Genomic DNA, 18762 nt, shown 5'->3' with positions numbered 1-18762 from the left:
TAAATAACAAAAATTAGCTATTAACATGATCATGACACGTGTCACGTATACTGATGAGATGTTAACACGTGTAAAAAAAACATTAAATCTAAATCTACATAAAATTCCTAAATCAAAAAGGAAATTAACAAAACTAATTTATCTTCTATTGTACGCTAATTATATTATACATTTTTTGCAATTAGATTTTGACATGTATAAACAAAAAAAATAATTCATTAAGCATTAAACATGTATATTATTTTTAATCAATAAATAGTGAATAACAAATTTAAAAAGAATAGCATAAGTTATGTCAAAAGAATTCTTATTTTTGCAACGTAATAGGACAGCTAATTAAGAAAATAACATTATATCTACATAAAAATTATGTTTGTGAAGTAAACTCACTGCAGTGGTCATTGGTAACTCCAATTGTATAAGGCACCATAACACGAGGGATCGAGTCCCACTATCCATGAATGTAGGGATTTGGCTAATGAACCGACTTGTTGATGCTCAAATGTTGACCAAAAAAAAATTATTTGTTTATATCAAAAGCTTTGATCTTTGATTTTTATTTCCTATATAATTTTTTCGATCTATTGTGTGGTCTTTGATTAGTGAGGGTTCTTCAATGTAAGCTATCAGATGCAATGAAATGGAATCGAAGTATATAAATCCCGCTAATTTAATCAATGATGGTGACACTAATGGAGGTTCCAAAAGTGATTTTACAGTTAGTAGCATTGTAAGTTTGGAAGATTAGTCGGTGATTGATGTTTCTGGTCAAAATGTAGAGTTTTCTCTTTGGAATAATGTTGATGATTCTGGTAATGAAACAAGAGCTGCTTGATCGAGTAATTAAGAAGCGATTTTCAAATTTGGGGAGTTGGAATGGTAAACCGTTTTAAAATTGGTTTCAAACCGGATTTCTGTGGTTTTCTATCGGATTTGGTTCGTAAACTGTTTAAACCCAGGTATATGGAGAAATATATGAGAACTTCTAATTCAGGTAGAAATAAGTTTAGAATTTACGATTCGATAATATTCGAGACGAGGTCATAGTTTTAAGTAGTTTTGGTATAATGTGATATACTTCTGAGGAGTAAATAGGTCGCTGATCCTTAACTTGATTATGACATATGTCATGTTTTAGATTGTTTATAAAGTGTCTATTTTTTATTTGAACTATCTAAGACTTATATATACTATCGTGATTATAATTTTCAAATTTTTATTTTTATTATGTTATATTAACTTTTTCTCATTTTCTCAACTTTTATTACGTTGTTCATAAATTCATTGTAATAGAGTAGATAACTTTCACCATTTGTTCATACATAATATCTTTAGAGTAAAAAAAATCATGGTTAAAAAAATTATGTCATAAACAATTTTAGTAATTTAAAGGACTATAATTATGCCAAAATGAAAGTAAAGAAATATAAATTTTTTTTAATTTGATCATAATATATTGTATAGGTGGTGATAAAGAGCATACTTTAACAATAAAATAATTTTGTAAGATCATAATTTTAAGGATAAAAGATAAAGTAAAATTGTACATGCTTACTAATTAGATGTTGCTTTGATGAACTCTTTTCATGTAAAATATTTTGTGAAAAAGTTGTGTAACGTTTTAAAAATTTGACAATAATAATACTCATAATGATAAGTCTTTGGCAAAAGTTTTGGTGAGATATAAATTAGCTTTAAGTTATTGTAATAATTGATATTATATATTAAAAATATATAAATATAAATAAGTGTATGAAGGTAATACAAATATGATTTTTTCTAACTAAAATTATTTATATATTTAATTCAAGAAATATTTTTTTCTATATTTTTGAAAATTTGTTTAATATTTAGGATTTATTTTTTCAACAAATTTAAAACCCGCACATCGTGCGGGCCCTTATTTAGTATATATATATATATATATAAGTTGATTCATAACATCAGATTATTTAGCTAATGTGCTTCGCATATATCATGTTACTAACAGCCTATTTTACCATGCACACAAATCCACACAAACACTTTCAATCAACAAACAATTCTTGAGTCTATACTCAGCAACTATTGAAGAGTACATAAGGAAAGAGGATATTGTGGTCCGCAAATACCACCCTCACCTTAGCCAAACAGATCCACGGTTTAGAAATAGCAACAATCTTCAATCTGCAACGGTTGAGATTAACCGATCAATGATTATTTCCAAATAATAATCCATGACTTTAATCCAAACCAACTTCTAAGTCTTGATAAACTGATTTGGTATTCCTCCAATTAAATTAATTAGAATGATTTAATAATTAAACTAAACCAAATCTAACAATTTAATATTAACCACCACAAGCTGTAATCCTACACCAACTCCACAAACAAATTCACGTGACCACGTATTACATGCTTTCAGGTTCGACAATCCTATATAACACTAATCGCACACACCACAAACCAATTCCTTCGTTCACGATAATTAAGTCTCGGTTCAGGGAATTAAACTACACTTAGGACCTCTTGGTTTAGGCTGGTTTAATTTTCGGTTCAATAATCAACAAAACAACACAACGCAAACACGCACGAGACTAAGTTTCGCCGTTTACCTCTCTCTGCAACTTTTCTCGGCGGATCTCCTCGACGGCTTTACGTGACGGTTTAGTCACACGGTGGCTACTTCCTCATCCCCATGGCTCAGCAACATACATCACAAGCAAGCAACAAATCAAGGATTTGTTCTACAACAGTCAGTAACTTACAGCCCAAGTTATAAAACAAATCTAGGTTTCCTTACCTATAATGGCCTCGAAGATGGGCAACGGCTGCTCCAATGACAGCGGGTGACATCTCCGTTGACACACGGTGGCTGATTGACTAATGGTAGTGATTGACGGTGACCAGCGAGAACCACGGTTCCGTACGGTACGCTTCTCCTCCACCAGACTCATCACCACAACAACGTCACGACCTCCTTAGATTGTTTTACGAACGAATGGCACCAACAACAAGAGACTCAAGTATCTACATGGTCGACTTCTCTTAGGGTTCACAACTCTCCTCTCTTGTAGCCTTGTTAATGAAGACGGCGGTATGTATGCGAGCGCAAAAATCGAATTGAGAAAATATGCGAAATATATTTAAATTAACTAAATCAGAAATAAATTACAACAGCATAATATAAAGCATAAAATAAATTACGGAGGCAAGATATGATATTTTTTCCTTAATTCAATAAATTGGCCGTAAGTGCTTTCGGACAATCACGATTTATGAATCCCAGGATACAACCGATCACAAACTATTACAGTAGCACACCAATAATAGAACTCAAGCGAACAGATCTACGTTATACACTCGAGACTTCTAAACTAAGAACTTAGTTGGACTAAGCAAGGGAGAGGGAGAGAGAGATCTTCAGAGGAAGGAGACTTTGTGTTTTTTGAGTGTGTGAAATAATGAGAGGTTGTGCCTCTATATATAGTGGAAGGAGGGAGATCTCAAGAAAATATTCACTGAATATTCTCGGAGTGCTGCCCAAATTGCTTGGAGTTCACACCAAGCCTTTCCAAAAAATTAAATGGGTCTAAAGCTTTCCAAAAAAACTCAAAAGCCCACGTCCCGCGTCCACGTCTAGTCCAGCCCGCGTCTGTGCTCGGCCCGCCATGCGTCCGTGCCCGGCCTGCCCAATTTGGCTCGCGCGTGGGAACCTTCCCTCTTCCTTCTACACACTTTTAAAACTACAAGAGTGTGAAACTATATATATATATGAGTGAAAAATCAATCATATTTCCAATGTGAGATATTTCCCAAACCACCCCAAGTAGCTCACTTCACACTCTTATTTCTCATTCAAATAAACTCCGTTTTGGACGTATGAGTATACCATCTTGCAGTACTCGTTACCAGCTTTCCATTGCAATATCGACCCGAGAATTCCGATCAGCCATTTGGCCGGAATTTGGCCGGAAAGTCGCCGGAAAGTCACTGTCTCAAAACCTGCAATTTTTCAGAAAATTGCAGTTCCAACAATCCCCCACATGAATAGAAATAAGTCTAAACCTATGACGAAAAGACTAACCCTATCTGAGTTGGTGGCATTTTTCAACCTTGAACCGACTCATTGCTATACCTGTCAAGTTTACTCGGCCAGATGGTGAACATGATGTCTTGAACCATCCGGATTTGTATGTAAACTTAGACAGCAGGCATAACACAACTTCGTTTTCTCGTAAAATAAGGTTCTCTATTGTGTTCATTGTGGCCTTGAACATGTCTGGTTAATCATGAGTGAACTTAGAGAGTATAGCCTCATATATTCTCCTAGAAACGGGCCCATTTCACACTCACAAGGTGATTTTAATAGCTGCTTGTATTTAAAGAAATATCCTGCAATTATTTCAAATATTTAACAAAGCATATGCTTAACCTCTAACATACAGGAAGCACTTTACATCATTTTAAGAACTGGGAGAAGAAAAAAGTCTCTTAGTGTTTGTAGCAGATTCATCTTGATTTAGTTGTCCCTTTGAACCTAGGTCATGGGGTCTCCAATCTCAGTAGGTGGGGTTACCATCAAACCTCCTCTTAAGTTGTAGGCTTTAAACTCATTCCTCTTGATGACTTTATAACTTGATCTCGTGTCAAACCTTTTGTAAATGGATCCGCTAGGTTTTCTTTGGTATGGATGTAATCACTCGTAACTACACCAGTTGAGATAAGTTGTCTAAAGTTTTTATGTCTCCGTCTGATGTGACGAGATTTGCCATTGTAATGGGTATTCCTTGCCCTGCCCAAAGCCGATTCGCTATCACATTGTACACGTATTGCAGGCACAAGATTCCCCAACATTGGGATGTCTTCCAAGAAATTACGAAGTGATTCAGCTTCCGACATAGCTATCTCCAAAGCTATGAATTCAGATTCCATATTTGATTTAGCTGCCAGAGTTTATTTGGAAGATTTCCAGGACACTGCTGCACCTCCAAGTGTAAAAACGTATCCACTTGTGGATTTTGAGTTTCTTGAGTATGCGATCCAGTTGGCATCACTGTAACCTTCCAAAACTTCGGGTTCTCTACCATAGTGTAAGCCATGATCTTTCGTATAACGTAGATAGTCCAAAACTCTAGTTATAGCCATCCAATGCTTATGTCTTGGATTACTTGTGTAGCGAATAAGTACATTTACAGAGTGCGCTAAGTCCGGTCTTGTACAATTTGTCAAGTACATTAGATTGCCAATTACTCTTGCATACTCCACCTGTTGCACAGGTTCACCAGAATTTTTGGTCAAGTGAATTTGAGGATCCTCTGGAGTTTTTGCAGTCCCATTTGAGTAATGCTTGAATCGATCAAGCACTTTTTCGTCATAGTGGGTTTGAGACAAGATAAGACCCTCATTAGTTCTGATGATTTTTATCCTCAAAATTACATCTGCTAAACCCAAGTCCTTCATGTAAAATTGTCTTTTGAGCATATTTTTCGTTTGAGTTATGATGTCTTTGTTGCTGCCGATGATGAGCATCTCATCTACATATAAAAATAACAAAATGTACCCTGATGGAGTAGTTTTGTAATATATGCATTTGTCACATTCATTAATGCGAAAACCATTAGACATCATCATACTGTCAAACTTCTCATGTCACTGCTTAGGAGCCTGTTTGAGTCCATATAAAGATTTCACAAGTTTACACACTTTGTGTTCTTGTCCTGGAATAACAAATCCCTCAGGTTGTTTCATGTAGATTTCCTCCTCTAAATCTCTATGGAGAAAAGCAGTTTTTACATCCATTTGATGGATTTCAAGATTTCTCAAGGCTGCAATACCTATGAGCATCCTGATCGAAGATAGTCTTGTTACCGGTGAATAGGTATCAAAGAAATCTAAACCTTCATTTTGTCGAAATCCTTGCACTACATCCTTAGCCTTGTACCGCTCAATATCGCCATTGGGGTTTCATTTTATCGTAAAAATCCATTTACACCCCAAAGCCTTAAATCCTTGTGGTAGATCTGCCATCTCATACGTATGATCTTGCATGATATAGTCTATTTCGGTTTTGACATATTCCTTCCAATAAGGTGCATCAGGTGTAGACATAGCTTCTGCGTATGTTCTAGGTAGATTTCCAACTTGAAAGGAATTGTGCACGAACCAAGATGGTTGGATGCGGATTACCTCGTGTTGGCGAGATTTTTGGCCCATAAGAGGCCTAATGACATGATGCTGTTCAAGTTCGTCCATCCAACCGCCGGAGCTGCCCAAATGGTCCTACCTAATGTCATATGCACCAAGGTTCGGCTGGGAAACAACATTGACTTCGCACCACCTTTGGAGGAGTTGTACAACCCGGAGGAAGAGTCCGAAGCTGAGAAGAGAGAGGAGACCGGGAAAAGACAGGGAGATAGCTCGGAGGACTTTCATTTTGAAGAGTATGTTTGCTCTCAAAAGCAACTGGTTGGAGTAAGGGAAGCCCACAAGAGGATCGGATGGCTAAAGAGGATGAACAAGTTTTTGGTGAGAAAGGTGAAGGATCTTACCGGTTCGGTGAAGACAATGGGAGGTTAGCTCAAGGAGCTGCAAGACAAGGCAAGTTGTGCCTCAGCTCCTACCTCGGCACAAGCACCAGCTCGGATGGGGAGAAGCGGACCGCTAGGAGGAACTCCAGGACTGCCACCTACGGAACCTTAGAGAGCATCATCATACGAACCCCAAGCTGAGGAGAACATCACCCGACCTGAAGCATCTCGGAGAAGCCATTCAGACGCCTATCTGACGCCCAACCCGATGGGATACAGGATGAACTACCCGATGCACCCTGCGAGTGGATACACGGGTGATCATTCTGGACCTCTTCCACCATTTCCGTCGTACTACCCGATACCCTACCCGATGAGCTACGCGATCCCACCCTCGATCAACCCCTCGGATGTTGGTCTGAGTAAGTCGTCCGTGCGCATTTCTGAGCTCTCTGGCGAGCAAACACCGGCACCTGCTGAAGCCGGAGACGACCCAAGCTACATGTTGGCGAGTATGGAGGCTGCTGCAACCTCCATCTTCACCAACCCATGAGGTGCCACTTTCATCTGATCCTTGTAAATAATATTGCATTTAGTTTATTTCATTTTGTGTGGTTCTTGGATTCTTTTTCCAACTTTTATTTACACAGAGACTGTGTAATTTAAGTTTGGGGGAGGGTCCTATAATGTATTTAACATTGTATTTTATTTTCTTAATTTTCTTATTTCTAATATTTGCATGCTAGTTTTATTCATTTGAGTCTGCATCTATTTGCATTAAAAAACAAAATAAAATTTTGAAATTTAACAAAAAAAAAAAAAAAAAAGAGTGTTCATGTAGTTGCATTTACATATTAGGATTGAGTCTAGTTTGTTTCATATAGGATTGTTGCATTTGCATCTTAGGGGACAATGATTAGAACTACCTTGTTTAAAATCAAACCTTAGGATTGAAGCTATAGCCCTTAGTCACAGTTCATTGTTGCTAGATCAATCTTTGGAAAAAAAAAAAGTGTTTGCTAAGAACCTTGTGTCTTTTGAATGCTTCCTCCACTTGCTTGAACATTAGAACATCTCTATATTATTGGATTTAATTTCAACTTTAATTGTCTTGCTTATGGAACTTGAATACTTGCTCATGGTAACTCTAAACTCGGGTTAGCACTCCATTTTTACCAATCTTTTCGTTTAACCCGATTCATTTGTCCTACCCACCCATGAACCCAAACTTTTCTTTCAAACCTTGTTGTGAATTGTTGAGTGAGGCCTCTTTCATTGTGCTGTAGGTTGTGAAACCTTGAGAGTATTGAGAACTACAAAGAACTGCCTCTTGATTTAGCTAAGTTAGAATTTGAACTAGCTAATAGATTTGGTTTTGAAAGATAGGTGGTTAGAATGTTTATTTGGGGTTGGGTTGTGGAATAAAAAAAAAGAGGAAGAAAAATTCCCTAAGGTTAGAGTCAATTAGCTCTAAGTCTCTAAAAAAAAAAGAGAAAAGCTCTTGCTATAGTCTCCTAGAAAGAAAGAAAAAAAATATATATTCATATTAGGAGTTTATCAAAGAAAGAAAAGAGAAAAAAAGAGAGAGAGCTAGAACTTTAAAGTCTAAAAGTCTAAACCTTAGGGAATATATAAAAAAAAAAGAGTTAAAATCAAGGATGTGGGTAGTTTAATTCTAGGGGGTTTACTAAAAAAAAAAAAAGGGTGAATGAGAAAAGGGTAGATCATCAAGAGTTGAGCTTTGTATGCCCAAATTATTCTCAGTCTTAGATAGTTTTCACAACTATCTAGCATTCCTTCTTTTGAGAGAAAACCACCCAAAGAATTTGTTTGAAACCACCTTACTAAAAAGCCTTACCCTTAAACCGATTGAGCTTGATTCACCTTCCATCTGCAAGAATTCGCCAAACACTTAATTGAAAGTGAAAGAGATGGTCTTTATCTTTAGTTGGAGGTTGAACTAGATCGATGCATGGTAATAAGCATAGAAAAATATTTGTAAGTATGTTGATTGATCTTAGCACCATTTAACTATCTTTAAGGACTATAGCTTGAATCCTTCGCTTAGCATCTTAAAGTTATGAGTCCCACTTTAAAACCACACCCTCTTACTTCCTTGCTAGAGGACCAGCAAGATTTAAGTTTGGAGGTCTGATAACTCTCTAATTTATATGTTTTTAGCATCTTTTTTTGTCCATATTTTGCATTGTTCATACCTCTAACTTAGCATTTTTAGGTCATTAACTGTAGGAATTCACTTTTAGACCATTTAGGGTGTTGCATTTCTGCATTTGCATATTTTGGATGAAAACAGGTGCTAAAGAGCCAAAAATGGGGAAAAACAAGGATAATCCGAGCATGTACCCGAAGGAGCCATCGAGCTGCAAGAACAAGTCCGAATCCCATCACGATCGAGGAGGATCCGAGAGCATGAAGAACAACCCGAAGATCCACCCGAGGAGTAACCCGACGTCACCCTCGTGTACCCCATCGAGTAGACCATCAGGCAGGTCTGGGAAGCTAGGTCAAAAGGGTTTCCATATATAAACCCCCTCCTCTCTTAGCTCGCAAGGGAGCACGCCGCAGACCCTCAAACCAGAGAGCGAGAGCTTCTGTGAGAGAACTGAGTGACTCAAACATTTTCCTTTTCGTTTTGCATTTTATTTTATAGTTTTTATAGTTTTCTTAGATTTCTATCTTGTACTCTTTCTACTCTACTCTATCTTTTAATACAATGCAAGTTTCATTCATTTTCGTTATTTTGTTCCTTATTATCATGTCCGAGTAGTGTAGTAAAGTTTCTAGGGATGGGATAGATGATTTTGTGTTCTTGATCGGTTAGGATGTCTTAGTTTGATTGTAAATGATTGATAGATTTCCTTCTAGGTTTGTGTTCTTAATGCTGTCAACAGACCGAGAGGTTGAGATTAGATCTAGGGCGTTTCAGCGACCGAGAGGTGTAGATAAGATGCATGAATTAGCCAATGTTAGTGGTTTACTTGACTCTGAGTAAGGGATTAGATGAGTTTGAGTTTTATGACAATAATGAATCGTTCTTAATGCCTGCTTGTTCATATTGCTAGTGCGAGAGTATGGAAAGTGATCAAGGTTGATTGTTGCTAGTGCGAGAGTGTGGTGACAAGGTTTTAGAGATTCATTGTCTAGGAAATAATTGCTTGAGGCATGTAAGGCATCTGTACTGGTGTAGAATACTTAGGATTCGATTACCCCATCCTTAGGAGCTTTCGTATTTTATTTCTTTACATTTTCTTTACTTACTCGGCCACTTACCCGATCAGGTACACGATAACCTGCATCGATTAATACCTCGAGCTGTTCATATCTCATTTGCTTATTCGATCACCCCACTCGATCCTGTACTCGACTGCTTGCATCAAGTGCTTAGGTCGCGTGGTTTCTTTGATTATATTCCTTTCTTTTATTTATTTTAGGACTGTTAGAACAAAAACCCTATCTGCTTGGCTTGACTTGTATTGTCCTGATCATATCCTTCCTGCTAGCAATAAACAACCATTTGGATTGATAACCCTTTGTACTACAACTGCATCGGGAATTGATACCCTGGGTGAAAACCCTACTATCAATTTGGCGTCGTTGCCATTTGGTTGATTTCATTTTGCTACGTTTAGGATTTCAGCACTTGTTAGATCAAGTTCTTTTTCATATATTTGGTTCGGATACTGACTTGTTTGCTTTCGCATCGTTTGTTTTGAATCTCTGGTACAACCCGAGCATCCACCCGACCCGTCACTCGATCACCTGGATCGAGTTGATCCTCGTGTACACACTCGCACACCTACCTATGCATGCAAACACGATCTAGAGGTAGTCAGAACCTGAGTCCTTTCATCGACAACATCGACAGACCTAGGCTCCTCAGACAACAACAAGTTCAACCAGAACCAGCAATCTTTGAGGAGACGATGAATAATCAGAACGGTCCACCAGCTCCTCAGGCAAGGACCAATATCGGAGCAGGAGATGCTCCAACTACTCACACTCAAAGGAATGGCATTGTGCCACCAGCTGTGCAGAACAACAATTTTGAGATCAAAAGTAGTCTCATCCAGATGATACAGAGTAATAAGTTTCATGGATTGCCAATGGACGACCCATTAGATCATCTGGATGAATTTGATAGGCTCTGTAGCCTCACTAAGATCAATGGAGTCAGCGAAGATGGATTCAAGCTCAGGCTTTTCCCATTCTCTTTGGGAGACAAAGCACACATCTGGGAGAAATCGCTCCCTAAGGAGTTCATCACCACTTGAGAAGCGTGCAAGAAGGCATTCCTAGCCAAATTCTTCTCCAACTCCAGAACCGCAAGGCTGAGAAATGACATTTCCGGCTTTGTTCAGAAGAACAATGAAACGTTTAGTGAAGCTTGGGAGCGTGTCAAGGGATACACTACCCGATGTCCACATCACGGCTTCAGCAATGCTTCATTGCTGAGAACACTTTACAGAGGAGTGGTCCCCAAGATACGGATGTTGCTGGACACCGCAAGCCATGGCAACTTCCTCAACACAGATGTCGATGAAGGTTGGGACCTAGTGGAGAACTTGGCTTAGTCTGATGGCAACTACAATGAGGAATATGATCGCTATATGCGATCTACAAGAGAGGAAGATGCCAAGTACAAGAGGGACATGAAAGCCCTCAATGACAAGCTCGACAAGTTCCTCAACCAGCAGAAGCATGTTCATGCCCTATCAGAGGAAGAGCAGTTTCTACAACAAGATGGGGAGACTATACAGATAGAGGATATTAACTACATCAACAACCAAGGAGGTTACAACAAAGGGTACAACAACTACAAGCCAAATCCAATTGTGCTTTACCAAAACCCGATACACAGCCAAATACCGCCATCAAGTTCGTCATCGCTGGATTTACTCTCCCTAATGCATACAGCCCTATCCACTCAGAAGACAGAAACGATTCACATTAATACAGGATTCAACAATGTCGTCTGTTAGCCAATTTCCAACAATTGCACAACAAGTTTGATGCCTTAGGATCTTGAATTCAGGTGATTACGGATAACTCGGCTTCCACCTCAACAAGTCACACGGAGTCTGCAAACGCGATCGCCTTACGGAGTGGCCGACAATTACCCCCGAGAAGTACCACTGGACATCACTGAGGTCAGCAATGATATAGATGGAGAGGATCTCGGTGAACCGATCGTTTCTGCTGAACCACCAAGCCACTCCCCAGCACAACCCGATGCTAAACCCGATCCATCACCCGACCACACCACTCGGATAGGTGATCAGGTTGACGGTCAGGTAACTCCGCCTCCTGCAGACAAACCAGGAAGAGAAAAGCAAAAAGAAAGGAGATTCATTCCCCCACCTTACAAGCCACCTCTGTCGTTCCCTAGACGATTTTGCAAGGAACTCTTGGAGAAGTACAAAGCATTGTTCGAGAAACAGATGTAGGAACTCGAACTTCGCATGTCCCTTATGGATGCTTTCACCTTGATACCACCTTACCAGAAATTCCTGAAAGATGCAGTCATGGAGCGAATCAAGCAAGTTCAAGGGATGGTTATACTCAATCATGAGTGCAGTGCCATAATTCAGAGAACTGTCGCACTAAGAAACTGAGCGACCCATGATCGTTTACTTTACCTTGCTCGATCAGACCATTGAAGTTTGGAAGATGTCTTTGCGATTTGGGGGCGTTAGTCAGCTTGATGCCACTTACTGTAGCTAAACGTCTCGGATTCGAGAATTTCAAGCCTACCGACATCCAACTGGTTCTGGCTGATCAAACTACGAGGTTGCCAAGCGGAATTTTGGAAGACTTGCCGGTCAAAGTAGGGTCAATAGACATACCAACCGACTTCGTGGTTTTGGAAATGGATGTGGAGCCAAGGGATCCGCTTATCTTAGGACGACCATTCTTAGCAATCGCAGGAGCAATGATTGATGTAAGGAACAGGAAGATCGATCTGAAGCTCGGGGAAGACCTCACTATGCAGTTTGACATTCGGGAAACTATGAAAAAACCTACGATAGCTGGGCAAACCTTATGTATAGTGGGATTAGAAAAACTGTGCGAGGAGGCATTTGAGGAGATTGCGATAGGGGATTGTTTACAAACGGCATTGACAAATGATGGTAAGGAGGGGTTCGTGCATCAAGAAATGGAGCTCTACAAGGAATTGCTTGATACTTCTCTAGATGTCATCGAACCAGAGCTAAGTGATGACATGAAAGAAGCTGAAAAAGAGGGAGTGATACTCGACAATAGAAGTTGGGACGAGTCAGTGGTCAACTCCTACGTCATGTCCTACAGCTGCTCGACACCAACCAACCCGGACACTAACCCGATCACCCCATCGAGTAGATTGATCGAGCACAACCTCGAGCAACAACTCCAAACCGCTGACGATTGGTCCGAATCTAAGGCGCTTAAAGTGGAACTAAAACCTCTTCCATCCGGGCTAAGGTACGCTTTCTTAGCCCCTAATTCCACTTATCCAGTGATCGTAAATTCTAGCCTACCTGGAAAGGAATTGGATTTGCTTTGCACCCGATTAAGAAACTATAGGAGAGCAATAGGCTATACTTTAGATGATATCAAGGGTATATCCCATGATCTTTGCACCCACCAGATAAACCTTGAGGATGAATCGTACTCTAGTGTGGAACCTCAGCGTCGGCCAAACCCGAACCTAAAAGAGGCGGTGAAAAAGAAAATTCTGAAGCTGCTCGATGCTGGAGTTATCTACCCTATATCAGATAGCACTTGGGTATCCCTGGTGCACTGCGTTCCGAAGAAAGGAGGAATCACCGTCGTCAAAAATGAGAAGGATGAGGTGATTCCAACAAGGACGATAACTGGTCATAGAATGTGTATCGACTATAGGAAGCTCAACACAGCCTCTAGGAAGGATCATTTCCCCTGCCTTTCATCGACCAAATGCTGGAACGACTCGCTAACCCCTCGTACTACTGCTTCCTAGACGGGTATAGTGGATTTTTCCAAATCCCAATTCACCCTGTTGACCAGGAGAAAACTACCTTCACCTGCCCTTACGGTACTTTTGCCTACAGGAGGATGCCTTTCAGTTTGTGCAACACCCCCACGAATTTCCAAAGGTGCATGACATCTATCTTCTCGGATTTAATAGAAGAAACGGTAGAGGTTTTTATGGATGACTTTTCAGTATATGGAGCTTCTTTCACATCCTGTCTGTCAAACCTCTGCAAGGTGCTGAAAAGGTGTGAAGAAACCAATCTAGTGTTAAACTGGGAAAAGTGCCACTTTATGGTCCAGGAGGGAATAGTTTTGGGGCACAAGATCTCAGAAAAGGGGATAGAGGTCGACAAATCAGTGATGGTTCAGCTGCAACCTCCCAAATCAGTGAGAGATGTCATAAGTTTTTTAGGACACGCAGGATTCTACAAGCGATTCATTAAAGACTTCTCTAAAATCGCACGACCGTTAACACGGCTACTTTGCAAGGAAGCAGAGTTTATTGTTGACAAGGACTATTTAGATGCCTTCAACAAGATAAAGGAGGCTTTGGTGAGCGCACAAATAGTTCAAGCTCCTAACAAGGACCATCCCTTTGAGATTATGTGTGACGCGTCAGACTACGCTGTGGGAGCGGTACTAGGTCAGAGAATAGATAAAAAGCTCCATGTGATCTACTACGCCAGCAGAACCATGGACGATGCCCAGACGAGGTATGCGACAACTGAAAAGAAACTCTTTGTTGTGGTTTTCGCGTTTGAAAAGTTCAGAAGCTACTTAGTCGGTTCAAAGGTAATTGTCTACACGGATCATGTCGCCCTACGGTACATCTACCCCAAAAAGGACACCAAACCTAGGCTCCTCAGATGGATCCTTCTTCTGCAAGAATTCGACATAGAAATCCTGGATAAAAAAAGGAATTGAAAACGGGGTAGCAGACCATCTGTCCAAAATGAGAATCGAAGATCCACTCACAATAGACGACTCAATGCCCGAAGAAAGACTGATGCACATCACCTTCTTGGAGGAAATGAGCCACACGATCGGACACACGATAGCTTACTCGATCCCCGAGTCAGCAAGGTCGATCGAGTTCATGGCAATTGAGTCGGCTAAGCTCCCATGGTACTCAGACTTCATGAACTACTTGGTGTGCGGGGAAATTCCTAAGGACTACAACGCTCAAAGAAAGAAGAAATTCTTCAGGGATGTCAACAACTACTACTGGGATGAACCTTATCTCTAAAAGAAAGGGACGGAAGTCCTGTTCAGACGATGTATAGGAGAGGAGGAAGTCCAAGGAGCACTAGAGCATTGTCATGGGTCCGCCTATGGAGGACATTTTGCCACCTTCAAAACAGTCCAAAAGATACTCTGAGCTGGTCTTTGGTGGCCAACAATGTTCAAGGACGCACAGCTCTTCATAGCAAAATGTGATTCGTGCCAGAAAATGGGTAACATAGGTCGACGAAATGAAATGCCTCAGCAGCCGATCTTAGAAGTCAAAATTTTTGATGTCTGGGGAATAGACTTCATGAGACCCTTCAACCCACCCTCGAATGGAAACATGTACATCCTAGTGGCAGTCGATTATGTCTCGAAATGGATAGAAGCAATCGCCATCCCGACGAACAATCACAAGGTCGTAATGAAGATGTTCAAAAGCATCATTTTCCCGAGATTTGGAATCCCAAGAGTAGTAATCAGTGATGGAGGAACCCACTTCATTAACAGGGTTTTCGATGGATTGTTGAAAAAGCACGGAGTCAAGCATAAAGTCGCGACAGCTTATCACCCGCAAACCAGCGGACAAGTGGAAGTAAGCAACAAACAGATCAAAGCGATACTAGCCAGAATCGTGGGAATCACAAAAAATATTGGGCATTCAAGCTAGATGATGCGCTATGGGCCTATAGGACCGCCTATAAAACTCTGATTGGGCGGACACCTTTCCAGCTCCTATACGGAAAAAACTGTCACCTTCCGGTCGAGGTTGAATACAAAGTAATGTGGGCGACCAAGCTACTGAATTTGGACATAAGGACTGCCCAAGAAAAGAGAGTAATGGATCTCCATGAACTCGAGGAGATACGGCTGGAGGCTTATGATAATTTGAGGATCTACAAGGAAAGAACCAAGGCTTTTCATGACAAGAAGATTCGACACAGGGATTTAAAAGCTGGAGACAAAGTCCTTTTATTCAACTCGAAGCTTCGGATATTCCCTGGGAAGCTCAAGGCTAGATGGTCAAGACCTTTCGAAATTAAGGAAGTTCTTCCCTATGGAGCAGTCACTCTACTAGGTAAAAGTAAGAATGAATTCATTGTGAATGGGCAAAGAGTAAAGAAATACATGGCAAATGAGAGCACATAGGTGAAATCATCTCTGCGCCTCGACGATCCTGCGCCAGTCTAAGACGAATTGAAAGTCAAGCTAAGGGACTATAAACAAGCTCACTTGGGAGGAAATCCCAAAGGCAGGTCTGTAAATATGATTTATATTTTTTTCATTTTGTGTTTTCCGTCGCACTACCCGATTCCTTACCCGATGAGCTACGCGATCCCACCCTCGATCAACCCCTCGGATGCTGGTCCGAGTAAGTCGTCCGTGCGCATTTCTGAGCTCCCTGACGAGGAAACACCGGCACCTGCTGAAACCGGAGACGACCCAGGCTACACGTTGGCGAGTATGGAGGCTGCTGCAACCTCCTTCTTCACCAACCCATGAGGTACCACTTTCATCCGATCCTTGTAAATAACATTGCATTTAGTTTATTTCATTTTGTGTGGTTCTTGGATTCTTTTTCCAACTTTTATTTACACAAAGACTGTGTAATTTAAGTTTGGGGGAGAGTCCTAGAATGTATTTAACATTGTGTTTTATTTTCTTAATTTTCATATTTCTAATCTTTGCATGCTAGTTTTATTCATTTGAGTGTGCATCTATTTGCATTAAAAAACAAAAAAAAATTGAAATTTAAAAAAAAAAAAAAAAAGAGTGTTCATGTAGTTGCATTTACATATTAGGATTGAGTCTAGTTTGTTTCATATAGGATTGTTGCATTTGTATCTTAGGGGACAATGATTAAAACTACCTTGTTTAAAATCAAACCTTAGGATTGAAGCTATAGCCCTTAGTCACAGTTCATTGTTGCTAGATCAATCTTTGGAAAAAAATGAAAAATCTTTGCTAAGAACCTTGTGTCTTTTGAATGCTTCCTCCACTTGCTTGAACATTAGAACATCTCTATATTATTGGATTTAATTTGAACTTTAATTGTCTTGCTTATGGAACTTGAATACTTGCTCATGGTAACTCTAAACTAGGGTTAGCACTCCATTTTTACCAATCTTTTCGTTTAACCCGATTCATTTGTCCTACCCATGAACCCAAACTTTTCTTTCAAACCTTGTTGTGAATTGTTGAGTGATGCCTCTTTCATTTGTCCTACCCAAGAACTGCCTCCTTATTTAGCTAAGTTAGAATTTGAACTAGCTAATAGATTCGGTTTTGAAAGATAGGTGGTTAGAATGTTTATTTGGGGTTGGATTGTGGAATAAAAAAAAAAGGAAGAAAAAGTCCCTAAAGTTAGAGTCAATTAGCTCTAAGTCTCTTAAAAAAAAAGAGAAAAGCTCTTGCTATAGTCTCCTAGAAAGAAAAAAAATATATATATTCATATTAGGAGTTTAGCAAAGAAAGAATAGAGAAAAAAAGAGAGAGAGCTAGAAGTTTAAAGTCTAAAAGTCTAAACCTTAGAGAATATATAAAAAAAAAATATAGTTAAAATCAAGGATGTGGGTAGTTTAATTCTAGGGGGTTTAATAAAAAAAAAGAGGTGAATGAGAAAAGGGTAGATCATCAAGAGTTAAGCTTTGTATGCCCAAATTGTTCTTAGTCTTAGATAGTTTTCACAACTATCTATCATTCCTTCTTTTGAGAGAAAACCACCCAAATAATTTGTTTGAAACCACCTTACTAAAAAGCCTTACCCTTAAACCGATTGAACTTGATTCACCTTCCATCTGCAAGAATTCGCTAAACACTTAATTGAATGTGAAAGAGATGCTCTTTATCTTTAGTTAGAGGTTGAACTAGATCGATGCATGGTAATAAGCATAGAAAAATATTTGTAAGTATGTTGATTGATCTTAGCACCATTAAACTATCTTTAATGACTATAGCTTGAATCTTTCGCTTAGCATCTTAAGGTTATGAGTCCCCACTTTAAAACCGCACCCTCTTACTTCCTTGCCAGAGGACTAGCAAGATTTAAGTTTGGGGGTCTGATAACTCTCTAATTTATATGTTTTTAGCATCCTTTTTTGTCCATATTTTGCATTGTTCATACCTCTAACTTAGCATTTATAGGTCATTAACTGTAGGAATTCACTTTTAGACCATTTAGGGTGTTACATTTCTGCATTAGCATATTTTGGATGAAACAGGTGCTAAAGAGCCAAAAATGGGGAAAAACAAGGACAATCCGAGCATGTATCCGAAGGAGCCATCGATCTGCAAGAACAAGTCCGAACCGCAACACGATCGAGGAGGATCCGAGAACATGAAGAACAACCCGAAGATCCACCCGAGGAGTAACCCGACGTCACCCTTGTGTACCCCATCGACTAGACCATCGGGCAGGTCTGGGAAGCTAGGTCAAAAGGGTACACGATAACCTGCATCGAGTAATGCCTCGAGCTGTTCATATCTCATTTGCTTACTCGATCACCCCACTCGATCTTGTACTCGACTGCTTGCATCGAGTGCTTAGGTCGTGTGGTTTCTTTGTTTATCTTCCTTTCTTTTATTTATTTTAGGACAGTTAGAACAAAAACCCTATCTGCTTGGTTTGACTTGTATTGTCCTGATTATATCCTTCTTGCTAGCAGTAAACAACCATTTGGATTGATAACCCTTTGTACTACAACTGCATAGGGAATTGATACCCTGGGTGAAAACCCTACTATCACATCATCAGAAAATCATCACCAAACGATTTAATTTTGCGAGCTCGTTTGCTCCATCTAGGTTCAAGTTCTGTTTCTACAGTAGTATTACTCAGAGTATTGCCAGATTCAGTCCGTTTTTGAGTTTTCCTACAAGGAAAAATGTCTTCAAAAAATGTAGCAATTCTTGACTCCATAACTGTATTCACATGGATATCTGGAATATCTGATTTATGAACCAGAAATCGATATGCACTACTGTTATGTGCATATCCGATGAAGATATAGTCTACGGT

At 39.7% G+C, this 18762-nt stretch overlaps 1 protein-coding gene, 1 non-coding gene and 1 pseudogene across 2 annotated transcripts; 1 reads left to right on the top strand and 2 right to left on the bottom strand.

Annotated features, from left to right (window-relative positions):
- Positions 1-4935: 4935 nt before the first annotated feature.
- Positions 4936-5442, bottom strand: LOC147925441 (secreted RxLR effector protein 161 pseudogene; annotated as a pseudogene).
- Positions 5443-10855: 5413 nt separating this feature from the next.
- On the bottom strand, positions 10856-10962 carry LOC147925440 (small nucleolar RNA R71). The gene has a single exon (XR_015585618.1). It is a non-coding gene; the product is annotated as a small nucleolar RNA R71 (small nucleolar RNA).
- Positions 10963-15527: 4565 nt separating this feature from the next.
- On the top strand, positions 15528-15893 carry LOC109131557 (uncharacterized). The gene has a single exon (XM_019242630.2). The coding sequence runs from the start codon at positions 15528-15530 to the stop codon at positions 15891-15893; it is 366 nt and encodes a 121-aa protein (XP_019098175.2).
- The last annotated feature ends 2869 nt before the right edge of the window (positions 15894-18762 follow it).

This window comes from Camelina sativa, chromosome 16 (assembly GCF_030686135.1).
Source record: "Camelina sativa cultivar CO46 ecotype springtype chromosome 16, ASM3068613v1".
NCBI lineage: Eukaryota > Viridiplantae > Streptophyta > Magnoliopsida > Brassicales > Brassicaceae > Camelina > Camelina sativa.
The sequence above is the reverse complement of the archived record's forward strand: the minus strand, read 5'-3'. Positions and strand labels throughout refer to the sequence as shown.